General features: G+C 43.6%; 2 protein-coding genes across 4 annotated transcripts; both read left to right on the top strand.

The window, feature by feature from the left end:
- Positions 1 to 9,823: 9,823 nt before the first annotated feature.
- LOC115479599 (gap junction alpha-4 protein-like) lies at positions 9,824 to 14,129 on the top strand. The gene is made up of 2 exons (XM_030217609.1): positions 9,824 to 9,908; positions 13,039 to 14,129. The coding sequence occupies exon 2, from the start codon at positions 13,057 to 13,059 to the stop codon at positions 14,107 to 14,109; it is 1,053 nt and encodes a 350-aa protein (XP_030073469.1). The 5' UTR covers positions 9,824 to 9,908; positions 13,039 to 13,056; the 3' UTR covers positions 14,110 to 14,129.
- LOC115479598 (gap junction alpha-4 protein-like) lies at positions 9,828 to 25,936 on the top strand. Of its 3 annotated transcripts, none has more exons than XM_030217608.1 (2): positions 9,828 to 9,908; positions 24,497 to 25,936. In XM_030217608.1, exon 2 carries the CDS (start codon positions 24,515 to 24,517, stop codon positions 25,571 to 25,573), a length of 1,059 nt encoding a protein of 352 aa, XP_030073468.1. In that variant the 5' UTR covers positions 9,828 to 9,908; positions 24,497 to 24,514; the 3' UTR covers positions 25,574 to 25,936. The 3 variants fall into 3 exon arrangements, with proteins under 3 accessions (XP_030073468.1, XP_030073466.1, XP_030073467.1); XM_030217606.1 differs by lacking the exon at positions 9,828 to 9,908 and adding an exon at positions 14,419 to 14,504; XM_030217607.1 differs by lacking the exon at positions 9,828 to 9,908 and adding an exon at positions 19,721 to 20,030.
- Positions 25,937 to 27,308: the final 1,372 nt, after the last annotated feature.

Here is a 27,308-nt window from a genome sequence, read left to right as displayed (position 1 = left end):
TTGTGACATTGTAGCCAGCCTGGGCAGAGCAGTCGTTCGGTCCTTCTGCAATGCAGATCCCGCTGTGTAAAAAACCTCTTTTAAATCAATTATTCTGTGTTATGCTGCCATCACCTGCTCACTCTGCTTCACTTTCACAACTATAAGGGAGTGCAAAAAAAAAAAAACCAGGCTCTCCACTCCTGTTTCTCTGCCGGTGTCCTAGAATTCTTTTTTTTTTTTTGTATCTTACTAAGGATGTAAAAAAAATTGAAGCGGTGCAAAGAAAAGCTACAAAAATGGTATGGGATTTGTGTTACAAAATGTATGAGGAGAGGCTTGCTGACCTGAACATGTATACCCTGGAGGAAAGGAGAAACAGGGGTGATATGATTCAGACATTCAAATATTTGAAAGGTATTAATCTGCAAATGAATGAGCCTGTTCCAAAGACGGGATGGTGGTAGGACATGAAATGAGGTTGAAGGGGGGCAGACTCAAGAAAAATGTCAGGAAGTATTTTTTCACTGAGAGAGTGGTGGATGCTTGGAATGCCCTCCCCCGTGGGAGGTGGTGGAGATGAAAACGGTAACGGAATTCAAAAATGCGTGGGATAAACATAAAGGAATCCTGTTTAGAAGGAATGGATACTCAGAAGCTTAGCCGAGATTGGGTGGCAGAGCCGGTGGGGGGAGGCGGGGCTAGTGCTGGGCAAGACTTCTACAGTTTGTGCCCTGAAAATGGCAGATACAAATCAAGGTAAGGTATACACAAAAAGTAGTGCATATGAGTTTATCTTGTTGGGCAGACTGGATGGACCGTACAGCTCTTTTTCTGCCATCACCTACTATGTTTACTTTCCCTAGTAACCCCTACCCACATAGTTCCAATTGACTGGGTCATATCTGGATTTTCAGTGTCCTTACATGGATCATGCCACAGAAAATCCAGGTGGACTGGCCCCTGGACTACCCCAGTACTGGCTGGAGAGCACTGAGACAGACTTAACTGGTAGCAAGGGTGGAGTGAGAACAATAGGGCAGTGCTCAAGGGTCTACTCTCCCCTTGCTTCATCTAGCTTAATCTCTTTCGATAGGTGCCATGACCACTGTGAGTCTGCCCCTGGCTAATAGTTAACTGAATATCCATTTGAATATTGATGGTACCTAGATAATTCAGCACTGTACCCAGTTACACCCCAGCACTGAATATAAAAACTGCTGACCACCTCAGGCTGAATATTTATATAGAGGAGTGGCCTAGTGGGTAGAGCACCAGGGCTTGACATCCAGAGGTGGCTGGTTCAATTCCCACTGCTGCTCCTTGTGATCTTGGGCAAGTCACTTAACCCTCTGTTGCCTCAGGTACAAAATTAGACTCTGAGCCCTCCAGTGACAGAGAAGTGCCCAGTGTACCTGAATGTAACTCACCTTGAGCTACTACTGAAAAAAGGTGTGAGCAAAATCCAAATAAATCTATAGAATTAGGTGATCACAGCAGTTGCAGTAGTTATCAAAATCTGCAGGAGGGGGGAAGGGCGTCCAATACCCCTGCATTGGCTCTAACCAGCATTTCTCCTCCACCTGCTGTTTAGGAGGTAAAATCTCACAGTTAATGCACATAATTTCTCTATCGGACCCCACTGCTCTCGAACATGTTTCTGAAAAATCCTCTTGTGGGGTGCTTAGTACAGGTCTCAACATTTTGCTAATCTGGGGGGGGTACGAATTTTCCCACAGTATATTTATTTATTAGGATTTATTTACTGCCTTTTTGAAGGAATTCACTCAAGGTGGTGTACAGTAAGAATAGATCAAACACGAGCAATAGACAATTACAGCAGTAAAATATTCAAAAACAATACAAAGTATGGCATAGTATATGATGTACAATGTCAACACAATACGTAATAGAACGTTGTAATTGATAGTGAAGGGTAAAGCAAAGACATAACGTATAGACAGGTAAGAAAGTAGGAAGAGTTAGAAAGTAAGGTGATTGATTTAAAGAAAGTTGCACATGAGGTCAGAGAGGGAGTTAAATATTATCTCAGGTAGGGTAGGAGTGGATATTGCTTGTCAGACATGAAAAAAGTTGACTAATGAAGAGGTGAAAGATCCATATTTCTAGCCACCTGGTTCAGAGGGTCATAAACCAGAATATGGAAATAACTGGACTTCAGTTTAATGTACAGTTTCTCCAAAGTTTGCTGATGCTTTTTCTTTTGGTTTTATGCACAAAATCTCCTAAGTTGTTAGACCTGTAGCATCCACATGGCAACAAGTCGAAGGAAAAAAAACACTTTTTTCCCCGATGTCCTAAAATAACATCATTCCAAGAATAACTTTCAGTTTATTGTTTGTAAGCCAAAGTCTGCTTCCTGCAGGAGTTTGCTTGATATAAAAGCCGTGTTTACAGCTTTATAAAGAAGGGCAGATTCAGCGCAGAGAAAGGCTAACGAAGCCACGGGGAGGACTCGACTCTGACACCCAGAAGTGGATGCTCATTTTGGGTATTCCTTATAGCTTTGTGCTTGTGTTTAATCCTGAGCACCTGCACCCCTTCTCCAGGCTGTCATGTACTTCAAACCTGCTCCTTCTCTTAAAATCTGTCCCAGGTGTTTGAACATATTTTGAGATCACAGTGCCGTGTACTGCCAGGGGGCTGGATGGGACAGACTCTAATTTGCAGGTAAAGCTGAGAAGAAAACACATTCAAATGCATTCCTCTGCCCCTGGCTGCTGGTATGGTGTGATTGTGAATTCCGAGGGATTCAGCCTGGCTTTTTATTTTCATTTATAGACCACCTATCAAAGCACTTGAAGAGTGAGATCTACAGATGCACTCTACATACGCCAGGCCCCCTCCCTGCCCATCTTCAAATCACTGCTTAAAGCCCACCTCTTCAATGTCGCCTTCGGCACCTAACCACTACACCTCTACCCAGGAAATCTAGACTGCCCCAACTTGACATTTTGTCCTTTAGATTGTAAGCTCCTTTGAGCAGGGACCGTCCTTCTTTGTTTAATTTGTACAGCGCTGCGTAACCCTAGTAGCGCTCTAGAAATGTTAAGTAGTAGTAGTAGTAGATGACAAATCTGCTATAATTCTGCTTTTTCCCCATCTCCCCCAGTCAGAATGAGGTCCTGTGGCTCCTGATGGTAAAGCTGGTGCCAGCCAAAACCCACTCACCACCTCCCGCTGAAAATTACCTCGATGTTTCTATATAAAGTCATAAAAACATAAACCCACCATTCCAGCAACTTACAACCCATTAAACCACACTAGTAACTAAAGCCCACCTGCCTGGTTAAACCCCGCTGCTAAGGCTTTTTACTAAGCTGCAGTAGCATTTTTAGAACACGCTAAAACACTACCGCGACTTAGTAAAAGCCCCCTGAGTTAGGGGCCTCTGCTGTTCAACAGTGTGGCTGCCTATCACCGATAGCCAGCCAATGTCTAACAGGCTAGGATGGTCAGGCCGGGTGGGAGTTGGGGAAGAGCCCTGAATTTAGCCAATTAGATTAGAGGCAATATTCAGTCTGATAACCAGACAAGCAAGCAAAAAGCCTGTCCTAACTTTCTGCACTGAGTTAACCAGACTGGTCTGAATATTAGGCAGTGTCCTCGAAAGACGTACCAGAGCTGTGCCTGCCCTGGCATTGAATCTCCAAGGTTAGTTCTGCCTGCACACTGAATATTACCCCAACAGAATCTACAATTCCAGAAAATATTGAAGGTCTGGTTTGTGATTTACATATTATTCTAGCATTGTTTGGATTTTGTATTTATTTAACACATTTATACCCCACATTTTCCCACTAGTTGTAAGCTCAATGTGGCTTACACAATACTGTAGTGCAGGCTACAGTTAGTAAAATACAATTACATGGTAATCAAATATGCAACGTATAAAACAACAGAGATAATAAAAGATAGAGTCCATGAATTTTTTCTGTAACAAAGAAGTAAGTTAGGTTGAGTCTGGAAGGTAAGCCTTCTTGAACAGGGTGGTCTTCAGTAATTTCCTGAAATTTAGATGGTTCTGAATTGATCTTAAGATTTTGGGTAGTGCATTCCATAGCTGTGTGCCTACGAAGGAGAAGCTGGGTGCGTAGGTAGATTTGTATTTAAGGCCGTTGCATTCTGGATAATGTAAATTTAGGAAGGATCGGGAAAAGCAGGAACGGTTTCTAGGTGGTAGATCTATTAGATTTAACATGTATCCAGGAAATTCTCCGTAAATAATCCTATGAATCAAACCTTAAAGGCAATACGTTCCTTAATGGGAAGCCAGTGTAATCTGTATTTGTTCGGTTGTACTGGGCACTCTAGGATATTGTTGCTGTGGATGGTAATATTACGTTCAGTAGAAAAGAAATTTGAAAGATATGTTTAGGAATGATGACATAAAAGATGATTTAATATTTATTGAGTGAATGAGAAAATTAAACATCATAAAGAATCATGTGAAAAACACAACCAAGAAGATGTTCCACTCAATGTGGAAATTAAAAAGAGTAAGACCTTTCTTCCCAAGGACCGTCTTCCGCAACCTGATACAATCAATGGTACTCAGCCATCTAGACTATTGCAACGCACTCTATGCTGGCTGCAAAGAGCAAATAATCAAGAAACTTCAGACAGCCCAGAACACTGCAGCTAGACTCATATTCGGAAAAACAAAATATGAAAGTGCTAAATCCCTACGAGAAAAACTACACTGGCTACCACTTAAAAAACGCATCACATTCAAAATATGTACCCTAGTTCACAAAATCATTCACAGAGATGCTCCAGCCTACGTGTCAGACCTGATAGACTTACCACCCAGGAACGCTAAAAAGTCATCCCGCACATTCCTTAATCTTCACTTCCCCAACTGCAAAGGTCTAAAATGCAAACTAACGCATGCATCAACCTTTTCCTACTTGAGCACACAATTCTGGCAACTTAAAAATGATCTATGAACTAACCAACTTCCGCAAACTACTGAAGACCCATCTCTTTGACAAGGCATACCACAAAGATCAACAAATGTGAACCCTTACACATATATCCAGAACTGCCTCACGATATTTGCTTGTTATTCTACCATCCTGCTTTATCATTATCATGTTACCCAAGATCCTTATGCAATACTAAATGTATATTTTCTTACATATTTCCACTATTCATGATGTAATGTAAGCCACATTGAGCCTGCAAAGAGGTGGGAAAATGTGGGATACAAATGCAATAAATAAATAAAAATAAAGAAGAGAGGAGGAGTGGCCTAAGGGCTAATGCAGTGGTCTTTGATCCTGGTGTCCTGGGTTCAATTCCCTCTGCAGCTCCTGGTGTAAGTCACCCAATCCCCTCCCCCCCAAGGCCCCTGCTCACAAAGCCACAGGGCACTGACACAGCCCATTCACTTTCAGTACAGGGTCCTGTACTCTCAGGGGACCCAGTGCTTCATCATTTCGATCGTATTTTGCACCGGAAGCAGAAGCCTTGGGTGGCCTTTTACTAAGCTGCGTAAGCATCAACGTGCGGCAAAATGGAGTTACCGCCCGGCTACCACGGGGCTCTTGTGGTAATTTCATTATTGGTGCGCGGCCAAAAAATAATTTTTAGATGCATGTATGGGATGCGTGCCAAGTAGCATTTGATGTGCGGTCATTACCACCCGGTTACTGCATGAGACTTTACCGCTAGGTCAGTGACTGGCGGTAATGTCTCAGACCCAAAATGAATGACCAGCAATTTTCATTTTTGCTGCACATTCATTTTCGGCAAAAACATTTTTTTAAAGACATTTTTTTTTTTTTTTGCTGGTGCGCTGAAAAATGATTGTGTGCACGCCCAAAACACACGCCTACACCACCGCAGGACATTTTCCAGCGCACCTTAGTCTTAATCTTTAAAGGGAGTGCAAGAATTACAATAGCTGTGCAGAGGGAACAATTGTTCCATTTCTTTTTGGATTTGATCTTTTTCTCCAATTTGCAGGGGACTTTGTTTGTTTACACAAGAAAAAATGATTTAAAAATAATTGCAGTAAATGCTAGAGTGAAAAGTGTAACCTAATACTGAAATATACAACACTCTGCCCAAAAATATTAATGTTACTTGTGCGGCATTTACTGGGGAACAGATTGGCGTTGAGCTCCGAGAAAGGCGAGATGCCGGTGATCCCTTTCTGCTCACACAGAGTCTAGATTCTGGTCTTGTAGCATCTCTTCCAGAGCTGAAAATCTGAGAGGGGGGAAGAGGAGTGGCCAGTTCCCCAAACAGATTTGGAAGGAAAGGCACCTGTGCAGATCGGCCTGCAGCCTGGCACCTGTGTCTGTTTTTCAAAAGGTCTGCTCCTCCCCCCCCCCTCCCCCCCTACACACACATCAAAACCTGGCTAGGCTTCTGTGAGGTGAGGGGAGGGGTAAAACTGGACTGCCCATTTCACCTATAAGACATTAAAGTGGTGTAGCTTACTCAGCAGTGTTTCACACTGGGGTCACTGCCCAGTGACTCACCACAGTCATCCATCTTCCAATTTTAATACATTGCAAGTAAAAGCTACATCCCCTCATCCACACCTAGAACACAACAAACTCTACTTGTGTTCTTCAGAACAAAAGGCCAAAGAGATGTTTGAAAGTGTCTCTATCTTAATTCCTCCACCAAGGAAGGCTATCTTCTTCCTTTATCCTCTGAAGAATCTAATGGCTGATTATAGTCTGGATCTCTGAAGGGAGTTTTGTTGCTGTTTTCTTGTTTAGAGGGGGATGTTTGGGGGGGGGGGGTGGGTAGCTGGTTGATGCATTTACCACCTACCTCTATTCCTGGGTTCTGTTCTCATTCCAGATCCACATCACTGGAATCTGATTGATTCTCATCTGCTTGACCGTATCTGAGTTCTAATTCTGAGAACAAGTGATCTGGGTGGGATGGGATGGGTGGGGTGGGTCCAGATCACCATCAGTCTGCCTCTGAAGATAGGATTTGACCCAAGTAAATACTGCGTCTGCCAGTCTTGTAAGCATGATATTATGATCCACGGTATTGAAGGCTACTGAAAAATCGAACAACACTAGTATCGAGGCAGATCCCCTGTCATGGTTTCTGTGCAGATCATCAAGAGGGGACACAAGAGCTGTCTCTGTTCCGTACCCAGGTCTGAAGCCAGATTGACATGGGTCTAGCCAATTACTTTTAATTAGCCAGTTGTTGAGTTGAATGCAGTCTGTCCGTTCTATACGTTTTGCCAAGAAAGGAATGTTAGGGACTGGTCCGTAGTTTTCAAGCTTGTCCTGGTCCAGTGAGCTCTTTTTTTTTCAGTAGGGGGCGCACCATCGCTGTTTTTAGTGTTGATGGCAGCTGCCCCGCCATAAGAGAGGAGTTAATTTTAGTGACCCCTTCAATGAGGTCTGTGCTCACTTGTTGTACAATCTTTGCTGGGCGGGGATTAAGAGCTCAGGTTATATTTTCAACAGCTTCCTTTGCGACCTGGTTGAATGAGTCCCAGATGGCTGTGCATGGTGGGGAAGAGAGGGAGCGTTGCCTTCATGGAGAGTGGAGGATTAGCCTAGTGATTAATGCAGTGGACCTTGATCCTGGGGAACTGAGTTCAGTTCCCACTGCAGCTCCTTGTGACTCTGGGCAAATCACTTAACCCTCCATTGCCCTGGTACAAAATAAGTACCTGAATATATGTACACCGCTTTGAATGTAGTTGCAAAAACCACAGAAAGGTGGTATATTAAGTCCCATTAACAAGATTCCATGCACAATCTCAAAGAATAGCAACATTCCATGTAGAACCCCAAAGAATAACAAGATTCCGGAACCCCAAAGATTAAGGAATGGAGGAGTAGCCTAGTGGTTAGTGCAGTGGACCTTGATCTGGGGGAACTGGGCTCAATTCCCCCTGCAGCTCCTTGTGACTCTGGGCAAGTCACTTAACCCTCCATTGCCCCTGGTACAAAATAAGTACCTGAATATATGTAAACCACTTTGAATGTAGTTGCAAAAACCTCAGAAAGGCGGTATATCAAGTCCCATTTCCCTTTCCCCCTTTCCCTTATGACATCACAATATCAGAAGTGAGCCAAGTATCAGGCAATCAAGCCATTGTGACATCACTGATGAGGTTGGCTCTTATTGGTGGAATGAGTGGAGGAGTAGCCTAGTGGTTAGTGCAGTGGACTTTGATCCTGGGGGACTGAGTTCAATTCCCAGTGCAGCTCCTTGTGACTCTGGGCAAGTCACTTAACCCTCCATTGCCCCTGGTACAAAATAAGTACCTGAATATATGTAAACCGCTTTGAATGTAGTTGCAAAAACCTCAGAAAGGCGGTATATCAAGTCCCATTTCCCCTTTCCCCCTTTCCCTTATGACATCACAATATCAGAAGTGAGCCAAGTATCGGGCAATCAAGCCATTGTGACATCACTGATGAGGTTGGCTCTTATTGGTGGAATGAGTGGAGGAGTAGCCTAGTGGTTAGTGCAATGGACTTTGATCCTGGGGAACTGAGTTTGATTCCCACTGCAGCTCCTTGTGACTCTGGGCAAGTCACTTAACCCTCCATTGCCCCTGGTACAAAATAAGTACCTGAATATATGTAAACCGCTTTGAATGTAGTTGCAAAAACCTCAGAAAGGTGGTATATCAAGTCCCAGTTCCCTTTCCCTCTTTCCCTTATGACATCACAATATCCAAGTGAGCCAAGTATCAGGCAATCAAGCCATTGTGACATCACTGATAAGGTTGGCTCTTATTGGTGGAATGAGTGGAGGAGTAGCCTAGTGGTTAGTGCAATGGACTTTAAGCCATTGTGACATAACTGATGAGGTTGGCTCTTATTGGTGGAATGAGTGGAGGAGCAGCCTGGTGGTTAGTACAGAGGACTTTGATCCTGGGGAACTGAATTCAATTCCCACTGCAGCTCTTTGTGACTCTGGGCAAGTCACTTAACCCTCCATTGCCCCTGGTACAAAATAAGTACCTGAAAATATGTAAACCGCTTTGAATGTAGTTGCAAAAACCTCAGAAAGACGGTATATCAAGTCCCATTTCCCTTTCCTCCTTTCCCTTATGACATCACAATATCAGAAGTGAGCCAAGTATCGGGCAATCAAGCCATTGTGACATCACTGATGAGGTTGGCTCTTATTGGTGGAATGAGTGGAGGAGTAGCCTAGTGGTTAGTGTAGTGGACTTTGATCCTGGGGAACTGGGCTCGATTCCCACTGCAGCTCCTAGTGACTCTGGGCAAGTCACTTAACCCTCCATTGCCCCTGGTACAAAATAAGTACCTGAAAATATGTAAACCGCTTTGAATGTAGTTACAAAAAGCCACAGAAAGCCAGTATATCATCTCCCTTCATTAGCTGAAAGGAGCCTTGATATGGGTACTTATAGTGTATTTCTGGGTTGGTTATTATGGTTTTGTGTGACTGTTAATGCTATGTTTTTATTATGTTCCAAGTGCTGTATTTTTAAATCTGTTTTGTACACCACTCTGGATGGTTTTCTGGGAAGGCTAAAAGAATCACTAAGAAAATGCACACGCTTGAGTGGAAAGGTCGTTACTATGAAATAAACCAACATATCCTCTGTAATGTCTTTGATTCTTCCGTCTCCAAATTCTTTACTAGGAATACTCTGCTGATTTATGGATATTGGGTTGGAACCGGTACCAGACAGCTCCCTCCCTGGCTCTGTCTGTCATATCCCCAACCCTCGTTCAAGATCCTCCTCCTGAGTCCTGCCCAGCCCCCAGTGCCCAGTGCATCCCTGACTTTCCCTCTTTGGAATCATCTACCCTGAGCTTCCAAGATCTCTCTCTCCTCTTCAGATTCGCTTTGCTGTCACAGGGATGTGATTCAAGAAGGTCTCTTTTTGCCATGTTGGACGAATCGGTCTGAAGCTCCCCTGGCAAGGGCGGGTAAGTGCAGGAAAACTTCTGGGCTGCTTTAATTACGAGATGCAGGAAGAGACAGTCTTGACTGCTCCGGGAGGGAGGTGGAGGCTTCAGAAATAATCTGTCAGAAAAAGATGATCACACTCCCCCCCCCCCCCCCCAATCCCCTAGGATACAGCCAGAGATTTTCACACGTTTCACTATGTTTTTTTTTTTTAATTAATAGGATTATATTCCTACATCTGTTCCTTTCTCCAAGTGCTCGATTCTGCCTCTCTCTTCCCTGCTAAAGGAACTGTCTCTTGCACAAGAATGATGTTCCTGCAAGTGACAGGGCTCTGTATGTCTCCCCCCCCCCCCCCCCCCCCCCCCCCGGTGACACTGAGCAGACATAGAGCCCGGGACCCTGGGAGGGGGGCGTCTCTGCTTGTTCTCATCCCTACCCAAACCCATTCTGGCTCTCGTCACTTTGCATAACTATGTCCAAATATGCCACCGTCTCCTTCTTTGGCAGCTTCCCTCACGCTTTCTCTCCCTCTCTGTCTCTTTTCCTGCTGGTTCTCTCGGCTTCCTTAGGTCCAAATGGAAGGTCTGAACAGAACCAGAGCAGAGAAAGTTGCAGGAAGCTTCGACGGCTCCTCTTCTGCCCAATCTTCCCTCTCCTGCAAGTGGAAAATATTCCACAGAAAGAAATCCTGGGGCTCTTTTGCCCAGAGAGAAATTTAGGAAAAGCCTCACAGGATCTTGAACTTTCTGTAGCACCTAAACTCTGTTTTATTTTTACTGTTAGCAAAGCAGGGCTGCAGCTGGTGAGGAATAGATTAGAAGTTTGCTGTAAGATTTCCACACACTGAGTAGCAAATAGCAAGAATTTTAGCTTAACAAGAAATAGGACACCTTACTGGCTTGTAATTTTATTTAGCTAAAGCCTCAGTTTTACAGGTATCTTAACCATAGCTCATGAACTCTTAATTTCAAAGTAAAACCTTGCAAAGTATATTTGAGATTTGATCCTGTGAGAAAACCTAAACCCTGCTCAAATGGTGCTGCAAATGCTATTTGGTGCTTTAGGGGTTAATCTTAAAAAGCTTGTAACAATGCTCTGGGCTGGCCATGTGTTTTATGCAAATGAGGCCTCTGCACTGGCTCTGCTGCTCTGCCACCCTCCGTGGGTGCCCTGCAGCCATATGTACACAATAAGTGCATATGTGGGATGTTCCTGGGATCAGCAGTTATGCACCTACCTTATGAAATGCACACATAAGTATTAATTCTTACTGACACACACATGCTCAAAGTTTCACCTAACTTGGAACAGACAGGCAGTTTTTCCGGTGGGCAGCTTTAGAGATTCAAAGCAGAAGAGGTGCCCCTGTTCCTTCCCTGCCTGGCCACCCTGCTGCAAAATTAGCCCTTCAGAGTGCACAGCAGGCGTTTGTGGTGTTTCCATGTTTCCGCAGATCTGCCTCTGCAGTAGAAATTGTTTTTTCTGCCTAGAAACAGCCTGCAACGGTCAGAGACTGGGCCAGCCCCCACCGCCCGGTCCGCCACTGGCCCAGACCCCCTGCATTGAAATCACAGCGCCTCTCACTTCCGTATGAAAGCGCTGCAGGCAGCAGCAGATCGCCTCCCTTCGGGCCTCCTTCCCTCCATGTGCCCCGCCCCTCACGGAAGTTACGTCAGATGAGGGCGGGGCACAGGGAGGGAAGGAGGCTCGAAGGGAGGCGATCTGCTGCTGCCTGCAGCGCTTTCACATGAAGGTGAGAGGTGCTGTGATTTCAATGCAGGGGGCCTGGCCCGGTGGCAGACGGTCGACGACGGAGCTAAGGGCGGGTGGGACTGCGGTGCCGGGACCCCCTTGAAGGCTCAGGGAATTTTGTCTCCCCCCCCCCTGCCACCCCCTCTCGGCGGCCCTGGTCAGCGATTGTAAAGCCACTGGCAGGCACAGTTTATTAGATCCGGCTATTCAATCCAGGCGCCATCATTGATTATCTGGCTCACTTGCAGCTGTCACGGCCAATATTCAGACCAGGTAAGTCCTTGCTCCAGCCTAATTCTACCCCCCAGACTGCCCTGGCACTAACCAGGTAACGCCACAGTGGTCACAGCTGATATTTGCTGGCACCGTCTGGTTAAAAGCCTCTGCATATCAGCGGCAGAGCCACCAAAACGATTTACCCAGGTGAGAGCCTCTGCTGCCTGGGTAAATCATTTTAAATACGTACCTCAAAGATTTCAGCGGGGATGGGACAACTAAAATGATAGCGGGGATGGGACGACTTCCCTATGAAGAAAGACTAAGGAGGCTAGGGCTATTCAGCTTGGAGAAGAGACGGCTGAAGGGAGACATGATAGAGGTATATAAAATAATGAGTGGAGTGGAACAGGTGGATGTGAAGCGTCTGTTCACGCTTTCCAAAAATACTAGGACTAGGGGGCATGCGATGAAACTACAGTGTAGTAAATTTAAAACAAATCGGAGAAAAGTTTTCTTCACCCAACGTGTAATTAAACTCTGGAATTCATTGCCGGAAAATGTGGTGAAGGCAGTTAGCTTAGCAGAGTTTAAAAAGGGGTTGGACGGTTTCCTAAAGGACAAGTCCATAAACCGCTACTAAATGGACTTGGGAAAAATCCACAATTCCAGGAATAACATATATAGAATGTTTGTACGTTTGGGAAGCTTGCCAGGTGCCCTTGGCCTGGATTGGCCGCTGTCGTGGACAGGATGCTGGGCTCGATGGACCCTTGGTCTTTTCCCAGTATGGCATTACTTATGTACTTATGTACTTATTTTCAAACAAAATGGGCACTCAGGGGGGTAATTCTTAAAAGGTTGCCTAAACGTAGACGCCCGAATGATTCGCGCTTCTCGCAAATTCTATAATATCGTTCGTACGTGCAACATTTGTAACACCATATTTACATGACTAACTTAGGCTGGCATATTGCTGGCACCTAACTGGAGGCAATTATTCCATGACCATTCCCCTGACCTGGCCATGCCCCTCCCAGGTCCATACCCCCTTGAAGTTGCGTGCACAATTGACCTTATTCTATAACCTACACGTGCAAATTTGCGCACACAACTTTCTAGAATTAGGGGAACGTTGCACATAGAGCACCTGACCATGAACTATCTTCTAATTTACAGGTACCACATCAAAAGAGAATGGGAGACTGGGGCTTCTTGGAGAAACTGTTGGACCAAGTGCAGGTGCATTCCACTGCCATAGGCAAGGTCTGGCTGATGGTGCTCTTCATTTTCCGCATTTTAATTTTGGGGCTGGCTGGAGAGTCTGTCTGGGGGGATGAACAGTCAGAGTTTCTTTGCAATACCAAGCAGCCAGGTTGCACAAATGTTTGCTACGACAAGGCCTTCCCCATCTCCCACATCCGTTTCTGGGTTCTGCAATTCTTGTTTGTCAGCACGCCAACACTGGTGTATCTTGCTCATGTGATCCACCTGGCCAGACAAGATGAGAAGCTGAAACAGAAGGAGAGCAATCTTCGAGCCCTGCAGACAAAAGATTTGCAAGTTGATATGCAAATTGCAGACATTGAGAAGAAGTTATCGAAGATCTGTGTGCAGGAAGATGGCAAAGTGAAGATTCAGGGTGCCTTGATGTTGACATACACTGTAAGTGTCATCTTCAAAAGTTTCTTTGAAGCTGGATTTCTCCTTGGCCAATGGTACTTGTATGGCTTTATGATGGCCCCATTGTATGTATGTGAAAGGAAACCTTGTCCCCACAAAGTGGATTGCTTCAATTCACGCCCTACCGAGAAGACCATCTTCATCCTCTTCATGTTGGTGGTGTCTCTGCTTTCACTGGTCCTCAACCTGATGGAACTTGTCCACCTTATTTGCAAGTGTGCGCATCACCGTATGAAAACGTGTCCACCTAGCTCATCTCTGAGAGATATCAACAGTGTCCCACCGAAGTTACCTGAGGGTTCAACCAACTCCTTTCTGAATGATCGTTGCTGCTGCCTCTCCATGTCAGAGAATCATCCTTCAGCACCAGCCTATAACAACATGTCAAGTGAGCAGAACTGGACCAATTTCAACACAGAGCATCACCTGGCAATGCTCAGCAAAATCAGTCCCACCTTGAACCATTCATCTGATAGTTCCTTCTCTCCAACAGCTGCGGCTAGCCATTCCTTTGGAGATCCTGAAAAGCCATCCAGCAGGGCTGCTTCAAAACAAAAATATATTTAATTTAAGCAACCACCACAAGTAGTGACATTAGGCTTTCTTAGCCTGAGGCAAGCTCTTCCTCACTCTCACTTATTTTTTGCTCTTTTGCATATCACGGCATGTGTTGGTAGAAGATCGTAAGAAAGAATAGCACAGACCCTCCCTATAAATTACTGCATGAGGAAATCGTGTTAACTCAACAGCTGCTTTCTTGCGGTGATGACATGCAATTACTCTATCTCAGGGTAGCACGGAGAGGAGTGTTGAACACATCAAATAAGGCAGTTGCCCTATTGATACCATTTCTACTCATTCGTTCATTCAAGGTGACAATCTCATCAGCTACGTGGGGATCTTCCTTCTTTCTCCCTCATTCATGTGTAGACATCTAATTTGCTGATCAAGGAAGACACGAGGTAACAGCATCACTGATTATGTCATATGTGCCTCCTATGCATAGGTTGTATTCATATTACATTTAGAAGCAGTTGAGCATGTCCTGTGTTGTACATGTAGCTATCCATGGGTACACAATGGAGTCCGCATCTGTTATCATACAGGATAAAAGCTTATATTTAAAAGGAAATTTCCTGAATTAATGCTATTCTGGCTTAAAACTCCTCGAAACTTTCAACAAGGTACAGGGTTTAGCTGTCAATGGCAGAGGACCAAAAATGTCCATGACTATCTGAATCACCCTGAGATGGACCAGAACTGGCCTCTTCTCCCTACTGCAGCCCGCCTCTTTATGTAACTTCCTGTTTCCTCAGAGGCGGGACGCACTAGAGCCAAGAGGCCAGTTCCGGTGGCACCACGGCAGGGCAGTCTATGGGAATCACTGGCGCTGCTGTCTTTTGGAAAAAAAATATAAGGTAAACGTGGGGAAGAGGGTTGAGGAGGGAAGGGGGGAGATGGTGGGGACAGGGGCAGCATCTCATCCCTGCCTCAGAGGGGCAGAGTGCCTTGGGCCGCCCCTATGCTAAGCCTACTTCTTAATGCAGCTTAGTCTAAGGGCCCCTGTGATTTTACCAGCACAGAATTAAACTACAATGTCCTAGGTAGAAATAAGCTTATCCCATAAAGGTAGAGCGAGACAAAGAAGCCAGAAGTTGGGTTCTGTCTTTCCCCTAGATTCTATATATGGCACCCAAATTTGGGCGTGCTTCCAAAATGTATGTGCAGTTTAATTGGCTACAAGCTGTTAACCATCAACGATTGACTTTAAATACAGTTTGTGTGTTCATCTGACTGTGTGCCGAAATCCCACAACCATAGGAGCCAACTTTTCAAAATTATTGGGGGTGCTAAGCCCAATGGAAATAACCCCTCCCTGGACACATACAAGGAATCTTCTCAATATTGGGGGTGCTCAAGCACCCACAGAGTCGGCTCCAATGCCCAAAGCACACAACCCAAAAAGGAGTGTGGTGCGGGAGGGGCCTGGGCATTTTAAAAGGTTGTTATAGAATTATGGGTTTCTGTGTCCAACTTGGACCCTGTAATTTACACCAGGTTTCAGCAGGCGTAGGTCTGGCGCCCAGAGTCGGTTGCTACGCACCGTTCCAGAAAGCGCCAACCCTTTGAAGAATAGCATGAAGTGATGATCTTTTCCAGTGCCTATTTTTAAGTATCATTTATAGAATTCCTCCCATACTGTATTTCCACCAGTAACACCTGTTTCTATTTAGATAGGGATGGGCTGGAGTGTGAATGTTAAGGGGCTTTGACGTTAGCTCCAGAACTTAGTACAAGAACAGTGCTGGGTAGACTTCTACGGTCTGTGCCCTGAGAATGGAAAGGACAAATCAAACTTGGGTGCACGTATAAAGCATCGCACACCATGTAAAATGAGTTTATCTTGTTGGGCAGACTGGATGGACCGTTCAGGTCTTTATCTGCCGTCATTTACTATGTTACTTTTTGGGGTTCTACATGGAATGTTGCTACTAATTGGGATTCCAGAATCTTGTAACTCTTTAGGATTCCAGAATCTTCAGAACTTTTAGTACAAGAACAGTGCTGGGCAGACTTCTCGGTCTGTGCCCTGAGAAAGGCAAGGACAAATCAAACTCGGGTATAAAGTATCACATACCATGTAAAATGAGTTTATCTTGTTGGGCAGACTGGATGGACCGTACAGGTCTTTATCTGCCATCATTTACTATGTTACTGTGTTACTCTTTGGGGTTCTACATGGAATGTTGCTACTAATTGGGATTCCAGAATCTTGTAACTCTTTAGGATTCCAGAATCTTCAGAACTTTTAGTACAAGAACAGTGCTGGGCAGACTTCTACGGTCTGTGCCCTGAGAAAGGCAAGGACAAATCAAACTCAGGTATAAAGTATCACATACCATGTAAAATGAGTTTATCTTGTTGGGCAGACTGGATGGACCGTACAGGTCTTTATCTGCCATCATTTACTATGTTAGGACATGGTTTGTGTGTGTTAAGAATAGATCGTCAGAGTTTTAAGTGAAATGTTTTGCCAAACTGTGCCATATCTGTGAGACCCAACTACAAAGACCTGAGCTCCAGTGCTTGGGAGGGAACTGTGCTGTTAAAAAAATATATTGCGTATGGCCGTAATATCTATATGCGCACATGCGCATATGGCCATTGTGGCCACTGCAAATTAAATCAGCACATTTATTGGCTGAGGGATCAGAATTATTTTCTTTTCACATTCACACACAGACCCCGATGTCTGGATTTATCCCAGACACAATACTTTGTAGAGATCTGCTCCTAATGGAACTGAGCAGTGAGATCCATGGCTGTAGTTCCAGCTCTTACCTGAACGTATCAAGCTTCTGATGACTTTTAAAAGATTAGGATTTCAGAAGGAACTGAAGAAGGGTGTTGGGAAAATCTTGCATATCAAGGTGCCCCCCCCCCCCACCTTAGTTAAAGGGGTAGCTATTGCTTTATGGTCATGTTAGGTGAAAGGACTCTATGGCTTGAGCTGTACATTAGCTTACCATGGAGAAGACCCCTTGCTGATACAGGGAACATCCATTGAACAGAATACGGGAATATAAGGGAAGTCATGCTGAGTCAGACCAAGGTCCATCAAGCCCAGTATCCTGTCTCTAACAGTGGCCAGTCTAGGTCACAAATACCTGAAATGAGATCTATCTCCCATAGGTCATGTCCAGGGGTGAGCAGTGGCTCTCCCAAGTCTATCTGGCTAATATTTTAAGGAAGGCGTAGAGCAATGAAACTTCTCACAGATGGTGTTCGAACCAAAGTTTATTCAAAATTCTTCTAAAACATTGGTGACGGGTTGTCATCAATGTTTTAGAAGAATTTTGAATAAACTTTGGTTCGAACACCATCTGTGAGAAGTTTCATTGCTCTACTCCTTCCTTTTGGTGACCACTTTCCAGTACAGCAGTTTGCCGACTGTTCGTGACTGTAATATTTTAAGGATACTTCCTCCAGGAACTTGTTCAGTCCTCTTTCGAAGCCTGCTACGTTGGTCACCTCGACCACATCCTCTGCCAACAGAGTCCACAGAACCTTTTCTAAAAGTAAGATATCTCTTAATATACTTGGATCTGAGAGGCATTTCTCCTAATAAGGGTTGCTTTCCCCTGGTCGGCCCTATTAGCTGCTTTCAGGTTTGCAGATTGTATTCTAGTTTTAAAAATGTCTAATGAATCATCCATCAGCTGTCAAAATTATCTCGTGCACAGTGTGAGCAGACCGTACCACAACACTTCCGACAAAAAGATACCACCAGACATTTCTGTTCAGCTGTAATTTATTTCATCCTGTGTAAGGATGGAGTTTTTTTTTTTTAGCAGCTGTTCCCCAAATGTGTTGAAACCCGAACTTATAAAAGAAAACCAGATAAAAGTGTCTTACTTTGCATTGGCTCATTCTGCTATCTACTGGTGCACAAAACGAAGATGGGGGTAGACCAAAGTGCTTCCAAAGCAAGTGGTTTATTGATGAATAATGGCTAAAAGTCCTGCATTTCGGTGCCTGATGCGCCTGCCTCAGGATTCAAGCCTATATTTTTCAAAGATACTGACGAACTGGGCATAAATATGCTATTTATCTATGCTCAGCTCGTCAGTATCTTTGAAAAATATAGGTTTGAATCCTGAGGCAGGCGCATCAGGCACTGAAACGCAGGATTGCGTTGAGTCATTTTTAGCCATTATTCATAAGTACATAAGTAATGCCACACTGGGAAAAGACCAAGGGTCCATCGAGCCCAGCATCCTGTCCACGACAGCGGCCAATCCAGGCCAAGGGCACCTGACGAGCTTCCCAAACGTACAAACATTCTATACAATCAAGCCATTGTGACATCACTAATGAGGTTGGCTCTTATTGGTGGAATGAGCCACTATGACATCACAATAGGTTAAATCACTGCTCTATGTAATAAAAGTGAGCCAAGTAGAGGACATAAGTACATAAGTACATAAGTAATGCCACACTGGGAAAAGACCGAGGGTCCATCGAGCCCAGCATCCTGTCCACGACAGCGGCCAATCCAGGCCAAGGGCACCTGGCAAGCTTCCCAAACGTACTAACATTTTATACATGTTATTCCTGGAATTGTGGATTTTTCCCAAGTCCATTTAGTAGCGGTTTATGGACTTGTTCTTTAGGAAACCGCCTAACCCCTTTTTAAACTCTGCTAAGCTTCCGGCAACGAATTCCAGAGTTTAATTATGTGTTGGGTGAAGAAAAATTTTCATCAATAAACCACTTGCTTTGGAAGCACATTGGTCTACCCCCATCTTCGTTTTGTGGACTTTGGTTAAGAGGATACCTTCTGGTTTGTTTGCTGGTTTGTTTGTTATCTACTGGTGCACTCCAGTTCTGGTTTTCTCATTCTGGGTTAAGTAGATTTGTATTTTATTTAATGCTAGAAATCAGGGGGACTAAACTTCCCAGAGGGCTCCTCCCCAACCCCACCCCACCCCAAAAACACACTCACACAAAATTGAGAATGCAAACAACTCTCCAGATTACAAACGTTCCGCGGTAATTCCCCAACCTGTCTAATACTGAAAGTGTTCTTTTCAGATACCACAATTACTATTGAAAGGCTCTGGAAATTCTGACAACTTCTGTAAAGACAAGGGAATGAATTTAACGAGGTCTGAGGTAGGGCTGTAATGAATATTCGTATTCCATCCAAATAGTGCCCTGAATACATTATTTTTATTTGGCTGAATAGTGATTTAAATTCGAATATAAATAATCTGGAGCTCCACTGTGCTAAATCCTACTGAAATAAACACTTGATCGCTGATTCAATGTTGATTCTTTATTATTTGTTATGTTACAGCTCAATGCCCGTTATTCATATTCGGCCGAATATTAAAATATGCAATTCGGTACAGCTATAGTCTGAGCATGGATACAGTTCACACCAGTAATATCCAAATAGCAGGACCTAGTCAAAAGCACAAAACAAACCAACCTTTTAGTCAGGTGTACAGCGGAAGACCCTAAAAAGATGTCATCCAAGCCCCGGGCAGTAGATGGCCTGGAGGAATTCTAAAATAAGGAAAAATCTAACATCGGTACTGTTTGGTCCCTTGCCTTTTCTATCTGGTGAATGTTTAGATCTCTCTGCATCAGACCACTTACTGCATCCCATGGCACCTCCAACAGCCACGCCCCTAACATTCTGCGCCTCCCCTTCTCCAGCCCAGAGCCTGGCCCCTAGTTTCCTGCACCACCTCCAGCCTACCCTCAAATTTCACAGGCTTTTCCCTCAGGAATAATCCAGCCCAGAGTCATTGGCAAAGGTTCCTCGCCTCCTCCCTTTCTACGGTCTTTCTGACATATTTATATGACTGTTAAGAGAGCCCTTCCAACCTCAAAACTACTGATCATGCTTCTACCTCTCCTGTGCTGGAAAACAGGCAGCCAATCACCACAGGAACGTCACTGCTGAGCCAGCTACACAGGTAAGCGAAACTGCCTTTGCACTATTTTAGTTATTAGAACTCTGTATTAAAATACAGTCCAGTTTCTGGTACTGTGCAATACATCACATGCAGATGTCAGTTCCAGTGTTTTTGAGTCTGTTGCATGAAATAGATTGAATTCTAGTGCATAAAAATATTTCTAAGGATCACGAATAGTGACATCAATTACTTTTTCTATTAATTTTACCAAGATAAACAATGCATTTGAATGAAAACAATATAACTCACCAACAGTCAATTTGCTCTTGTAATAATAATATCAGTTATATTTTATTTTAATTCTATCCCCAAAGTCTGAAACAAAAGCCTACTTAGTTAAGACTGCCCCCCCCCCCCCCCCCATCATATCACTGGATCATCTTTTTCGTCACCTTTTTTTCAGATCTCTGTCCTTCATAAAACCAACAGAAAGACTGTATTTAAAACCAAGCAGGGACAGAGGATTGACATGTAAATCAGTCTCTTGTCATGTCAGTAGGAGAGAGGAACTCAAGAGATGCAGTGTCCCTTGAAGTGGTTCCTGGTTTGAGAACTCATAGTATTTGGAAAGATCTATAAATAGCCAGGTATCAGCCTGGAAGTTTTGAGCATTTTGTCACAGAATTCCAGAAATACTCCCAGTCCTGCCTGAAAAGCACAGATGAGCTGCTCTGCTCTCAATAGTTAATGGAAACAAGTCAGGAAATACTGAGATAAAGAGACTCTGACTTTTGATGCCTTGAGTGGACGGAAGGTAAGTGATGAGTGTAGCAAAGCTAAGTTAGAGAGTGGGATGGCAGAGTGGCAGATCTTACTTTAAAGCCCATATCGAGCCCAAGAGGTTAACACCCCATAATGGTAGGGGGTTTATTGACTGATAGCATTTTAAAATTGTTTTATTTGCTGTCTTATATTTATTTAAATGTATCATTGCTTGTACTTTATTGTACTAAGCTTTGAGTAGATTATCAAATTTAACATTAATCTACTACATTCTGGGACCTCTAAAAATATAAGCCTGCACGTATAGTTCAAAGATTTGAATATTTTGGCATACATCGCGGTATCATGGACCTTAAACCTCTTCTGTCCTTTTTATATAATAGAGTCAGATGACCATAAATACCCAAATATTTTGAAACTGTAAGTCCCTGTCACTTTGTAGGGGGGGAGGGGAGGGCGAATCCTACAAGCAATTAATTTACCTGTGGTCTAGCAAGGACCATGGCAGAAATACAGAATGGAAAGCACTGAATGTGCTGCAGGTTAAGACCATAAGCATTGCCTTTCTAGGACAGTCCAAAGGTCCATCAAGCCCAGTATCCTGTTTCCAACAGCGGCCCATCCAGGTCACAGGTACCTTGCAAGATCCCAGAAGAGTAAAACAGATTTTATGCTGCTTATCCTAAAAATATAACAAAATATTTAAACACACATGAATACAAGTGTATTGCTTCTTCAGCTTATTGAGAGTGGAGTAGTCTCATATATAACACACGATAAAGATTATTTGATTTTTCACCCAATGACTGGGTGTATTATCTGTGTGTATTGTCTAATCATTGACTTAACCTGATAGCATATTGATAAACAGAAATATATTTTCATATACAAGATTAGCAAAGGGTGGTGGAGGTTAAGTCAATGATTAGACAATACACACAGATAATACACCCAGTCATTGGGTGAAAAATCAAATAATCTTTATCGTGTGTTACATATGAGACTACTCCACTCTCAATAAGCTGAAGAAGCAATACACTTGTATTCATGTGTGTTTAAATATTTTGTTATATTTTGATGCTCGACAGAGCACAGGCACAATTGTTTATCCTAGAAATAAGCAGTGGATTTTCCCCGAGTCCATCCTCATAATGGCTTACGGGCTTTTCCCTCCTTCATTACTGGTAAAAATTATCTTTAATGTGTTATACATGCGCATGTCTTGGTGTTCTGTACCAAAGCAGTACCCATAAGCTTTTGTTCAAATGTTGAAGACTTGTAAACTTACCACCACAGCATCCACTTTCTCTTCAGGAGAAGGGTTCCCTCAACTGGCTAAAAAATATGACCAGATTTCCATTTATCCCCTTCTCCAAGTCTCTCTCAGAATTCACTTGAAACACAGCTGAAGGCAGCCACCGAGTTCCCGATTGCCCGGTTACTCATTTCTTCAGCCATATTTCTGTCCTTCTGTCCACCACATGTGTGTTCCTGGTGAAAGCGGCTAGCCAGCCCACATTTCCCCATGTTCCTGGGATTCAGAAAATGAGCTCTGAATACCCTGAGAAGAAAAAGAGCTGGCCATGCAGTAAATGCAGTCACTGTATTGGTGGTTTTCCTCCAATCTGGGCTAGCTAATTCAGTTCCATTTACCACCTCCCAAGCAACCCCTTTAACACATCACCAGGAAAGAAGAAATACCTAGGGGAAAAAAAACACATGTACAACACAGTAAAATCAACACAATGTTACAGTAATTAGCACTGGGGATGTCCTCCCTAGTCCAGGCATTTGCTGATAATTTTTTTTTAAGTCAAATGAAAACAGGATCATGACAGCATTACCCCTCAGTGGTACACTTCAGCTTTTGTTTTTAGCAGAGGATTAAAGAACCAGGGGCAAGATTGTAATCAGTGGCCACCATGCTTCTGGGTTTGTTTTGTTTTCCAGAGAGAGATTTTGCAGAATTGTGTTTGCAAAGTTATAGGAAGGATGTGATGTGTTTATACAGGTTGTTTCTGTACAGGTCATCACAGTCATGAAAGGTTGGAAAAAAGGACAATGGAAAGTGGCAAAGAGTTACAGAAGGGATCAGCAATAGTCGAGTGAGAGATCTGATGTTTTATTTGGATTCCTTATGTGTTCATATTAATTGCATGTGACTAGTCACTGGTACATCTACAGCAGCAGTAATGACAAACTGTTGAACATGTTGGGCTCTGGGAGGTCATCATTTTATTTAAGGGTAAATTAAACCTATCCTGGTTTGGTCAGAGTCCAAACAGTTTGGGGCCCCAAAGGTCTCCCTCCCCCTCTCTTCTGTATTGTCTAGATTCTTAGACTCAGTCAGAAGGTCAAGAGGGGTCTATACTCAACTCATTCAGACCCTGCACCTGGATCACTGCCAAGAAAAGCTGAGAAGTGATGTGGTTGTCAATGGGACAACGAAGTGAGAAAGGACAAAAATATTTCTACCAGTTCAGTTTAGGGCAGTGCTTCTCACCCCTCTCCTGGAGGCAGTCAAGTTTCCAAGATTATCACAGTGAATACGCATGAGATAAACCTGCATAGACTTAATAACCGTTGCATGCAATGCTATCTCATTTATTGAGGCAATCCTGAGAACCTGACTACCTTCAGAAAAGGATTGAGAAGCACTGAACAAGGGAGCTGCCATTCACCTTCATGGTAGAGTCCCTGGATTCTGTGGCCAATCCAGGTTAAGGGTACCTGTCAGGACACCCAAAACAATAAAATAGATTTTTTTTTACTGCTTATCCTAGAAATAAGCAGTGGATTTTCCTCAAATCCATCTTAATATAATGGCTTATGGACTTATTTTCTTATCTCTTGTTTGTCCTGTTTGTCTGTCTTGATTAGATTATAAACTCTGTCAAGCAGGGACTGTCTCTTCATGTTCAAGTGTACAGCGCTGCGTACGTCTAGTAGCGCTTTAGAAATGATAAGTAGCAGTAGTAGTAAACTGCACGGGAGTCTGCTACCAATGCTCTAACTGGGGGGTGTGCAGTAGCCCTCCTTTGAATTGAACCATGCAGGGAAGTTGTCTCATAGAAGTCCCATGAAACCTGTGTGCCCCACCCCATATGATGGCTTCAGCACATTCCCACAGTTAAAAGGAGAGCAAGCTTGTTTTACAGAACTTACGAGAAACATTGGATGTTGATAACAGTAGATTCGTTCTGTGGTGACATTTCATAATGCACTGTGTATTTTCAAAGCACTTAGACTTACAAAGTTACAATAGTAACCTGTAGAACATTTTAAGTCTAAATGCTTTGAAAATGAGCTCCCAGTCATAAGTGCATTGCCATACTGGGAAAGACTGAAGGTCCATCAAGCCCAGCATCCTGTGTCCAACAGTGGCCAATCCAGATCACAAATACCTGGCAAGATCCCAAAAAGTACAAAACATTTTATACTGCTTATCCCAGTTTATTGTGTTATTGAGAAAGTCATCTGTGCTGTACAGTTATTGGAACCCAAGGCCTAGGGACCAGGAACTATGAGCATTTAGCATTAGGGTAAATGTTGCAAGAATAGGATGTTCTAGACAACTGCTCTATGGTCCACCAGCTCTGAGACTACAAGCTGCAGAACACACAGAAAACCAAATGTAAAGTAGAAAAAGCGAATGGTATCATACGGATCTTTATTTTTCATTGAATTGTGAACTAATCTTGATTTAAAATAAACAAAACTAACAAACTATTTGTAATTTACAGATACAATATCCAAAGAGAATGGGAGACTGGGGCTTCTTGGAGAAACTGTTGGACCAAGTGCAGGAGCATTCCACTGCCATCGGCAAGGTCTGGCTGATGGTGCTCTTCATTTTCCGCATTTTAATTTTGGGGCTGGCTGGAGAGTCTGTCTGGGGGGATGAACAGTCAGAGTTTCTTTGCAACACTGAGCAGCCAGGTTGCACAAATGTTTGCTACGACAAGGCCTTCCCCATCTCCCACATCCGATTCTGGGTTCTGCAATTCTTGTTTGTCAGCACGCCAACACTGGTGTATCTTGCTCATGTGATCTACCTGGCCAGACAAGATGAGAAGCTGAAACAGAAGGAGAGCAGTCTCCGAGCCCTCCAGACAAAAGATCTGCAAGTTGATATGCAAATTGCAGACATTGAGAAGAAGTTATCGAAGATCTGTGTGCAGGAAGATGGCAAAGTGAAGATTCAGGGTGCCTTGATGTTGACATACACTGTAAGTGTCATCTTCAAAAGTTTCTTTGAAGCTGGATTTCTCCTTGGGCAATGGTACTTGTATGGCTTTATGATGGCCCCATTGTATGTATGTGAAAGGGAACCTTGTCCCCACAAAGTGGATTGCTTCAATTCACGCCCTACCGAGAAGACCATCTTCATCCTCTTCATGTTGGTGGTGTCTCTGGTTTCACTGGTCCTCAACCTGATGGAACTTGTCCACCTTATTTGCAAGTGCATGCTTCATAATGTGAAAATGTGTCCACCTAGTACATCTGCGAGAGACATCAACAGTGCCCCACAGAAAGCATATAACCTGTCCAGTGCTCCATTCCAGAACATATCCTACCTTTGCCCTCCTATGAATGAAGACCATTCTCCCTTCACAGGCTACAAAATGGCTAATGAGGAGAACTGGAGCAACTTCAACATGGAGAATCACCTGGCAGGGCACAACAGAAGCAAGCCAGCTCTGGAGCAGTCATCCCACAGTGCTTTCTCACCAGTAGGTGTGCACACCCAGTCCTTGGGAGATCACAAAAAGCTGTCGAGTAGAGCTAGCAGCTCTGCTTCTAAACAACAGTATGTTTAAGGTCAACAAATTAATACGCACTGAAACTAGACAAGTCTGGGAAGGAGGAGTGAGACATCAAAAGTTTACTTTGGAAAAAGGCTTGCTGAAAAATCATTCTTTTAAACATTCTGGCATCCTTATCCAGAGAAGATCTTCTTTCCCTGATGATATGCTGCAGATTCTTCAAACAAAAAAAATGTTTGAAGAACATACTGTCAAACGTTAGGTAAAGTTTATGAACGTAAAGTCTGGCGGACCCAGTCCTGGCTTTCCCAACTGAATATATGGACCCTCAGTTCCGATGTCTGACCAGTGGTGTGCTGGAGCAGGCTCTCACAGGCTCTCGAGAGCTGTTTGTTAAGTTTTTAAGAATTTTGGGAGCCGGTTCTCCATGGCTACTTTAACAAATGGATCCCAAAATGTGGGCTTGGGCCCCTCCTGAATTCTCTTTTACTTTGCTGGCGAGAGAGAGCCCCCTGTTAACAATTTACCAGCACCCCTGGATGTCTCTAGGGCAGGGGCATTCACCCCCAACTCCTCAAGGGCCATAAATGAGTCAGGTTTCCAGGCTATCCCTAACAAACACGCATAAGGAAGATTTGCATGCATACACTCTCCATTGTATACAAATATATCTGATGCATAATCATTAAAGAGAGCCTGAAAACCTGACCTACTCATAGTGCTCAAGGGTTAGGAGTGAATGCCATTGACCTGTCAGATGATATCAAATATCGTCTCCATTGGTTTTCATCCACTCAGGCAAGCAATGATTTCCCTCTTTGAACCTTGTTGGCAGTTTTATAGCAATTCTGAGAATTAGTGTAGGTTTTTGATATAATGTGAAAGGATCAGTACCAGTAATATACATTTGGGAGAACCGACATGTGGACATCTTTCTTGAGAAGATGTAATTCTCAAACAGACATCCTCAATGACCGTTTCCACTTCTGCTTCCCACGCAAAATGTTCATCTTTTCATCTCGTTCCCCAAAAAACATTTGACAATGATCTGTCTCAGCTGGCCAGAGGTTCTTTGCCCTCATTATTACCAGTTTACAAAGAAAGTTTACAAAAACATCACCTTGAACTACTACTGATGCCATGTTCTGAGACATTTGTTTATTTTGCTCACATCCTAGACTACACTGGGTTTGGTATTCAGGTCCAATTTGGCGGAGATCATAAGAATTATAAATGCCTGAAAACTTCATGAAATCTTCCACTGAACCTCGAGGGATCATGACCAGTAGGAGGAGTTCATGAATGACTCAGGACTCCACCAGATAAGGAGGCCCGATATAGACCATGTTTCAGTATAATGTGCCTGCGTCAAACTGTGATTTGCCAACATTAGTTCAAAATGCCAAAGGTCCTCTAAAATCATCAAGCTTTCTTTCAGTATTTTGGTATTTAAAGGACTGTTAGCATTTCGAACTGTTGGGAGCTACAGTAAATGTTCTAATCTAGTGGAATTCTGAGTTGCTCATCAGCTCTCCTACTGGTCGTTGCTGCTTCTTTTCCCATCTGGTTTTCTGTGGAGATTCTTCCTCTCTATTTTTTTCTGTCCACTGAACCTCAAAGCATATGGGCAGTACTTGTGGCCTGGCTTGGACACTGTTGGAAACAGGATACTGGGCTAGATGGACCATTGGTCTGACCCAGTATGGCTAACTCTGATGTTCTTATGGATTTAGGAGCACTGTTCACTTTGAGTATGAAAGAGGTTGTTTGTCTTTGTTTTGTTAGAGTC

This window comes from Microcaecilia unicolor, chromosome 11, assembly GCF_901765095.1.
Source record: "Microcaecilia unicolor chromosome 11, aMicUni1.1, whole genome shotgun sequence".
NCBI lineage: Eukaryota > Metazoa > Chordata > Amphibia > Gymnophiona > Siphonopidae > Microcaecilia > Microcaecilia unicolor.
Note: the sequence above shows the minus strand (reverse complement) of the source record. Positions and strands in the feature narration are given on the sequence as shown.

Coding starts and splice junctions, on each gene's coding strand:
- LOC115479598 (XM_030217608.1), top strand. CDS start 24,515: ATGGGAGACTGGGGCTTCTTGGAGAAACTGTTGGACCAAGTGCAGGAG.
- LOC115479599 (XM_030217609.1), top strand. CDS start 13,057: ATGGGAGACTGGGGCTTCTTGGAGAAACTGTTGGACCAAGTGCAGGTG.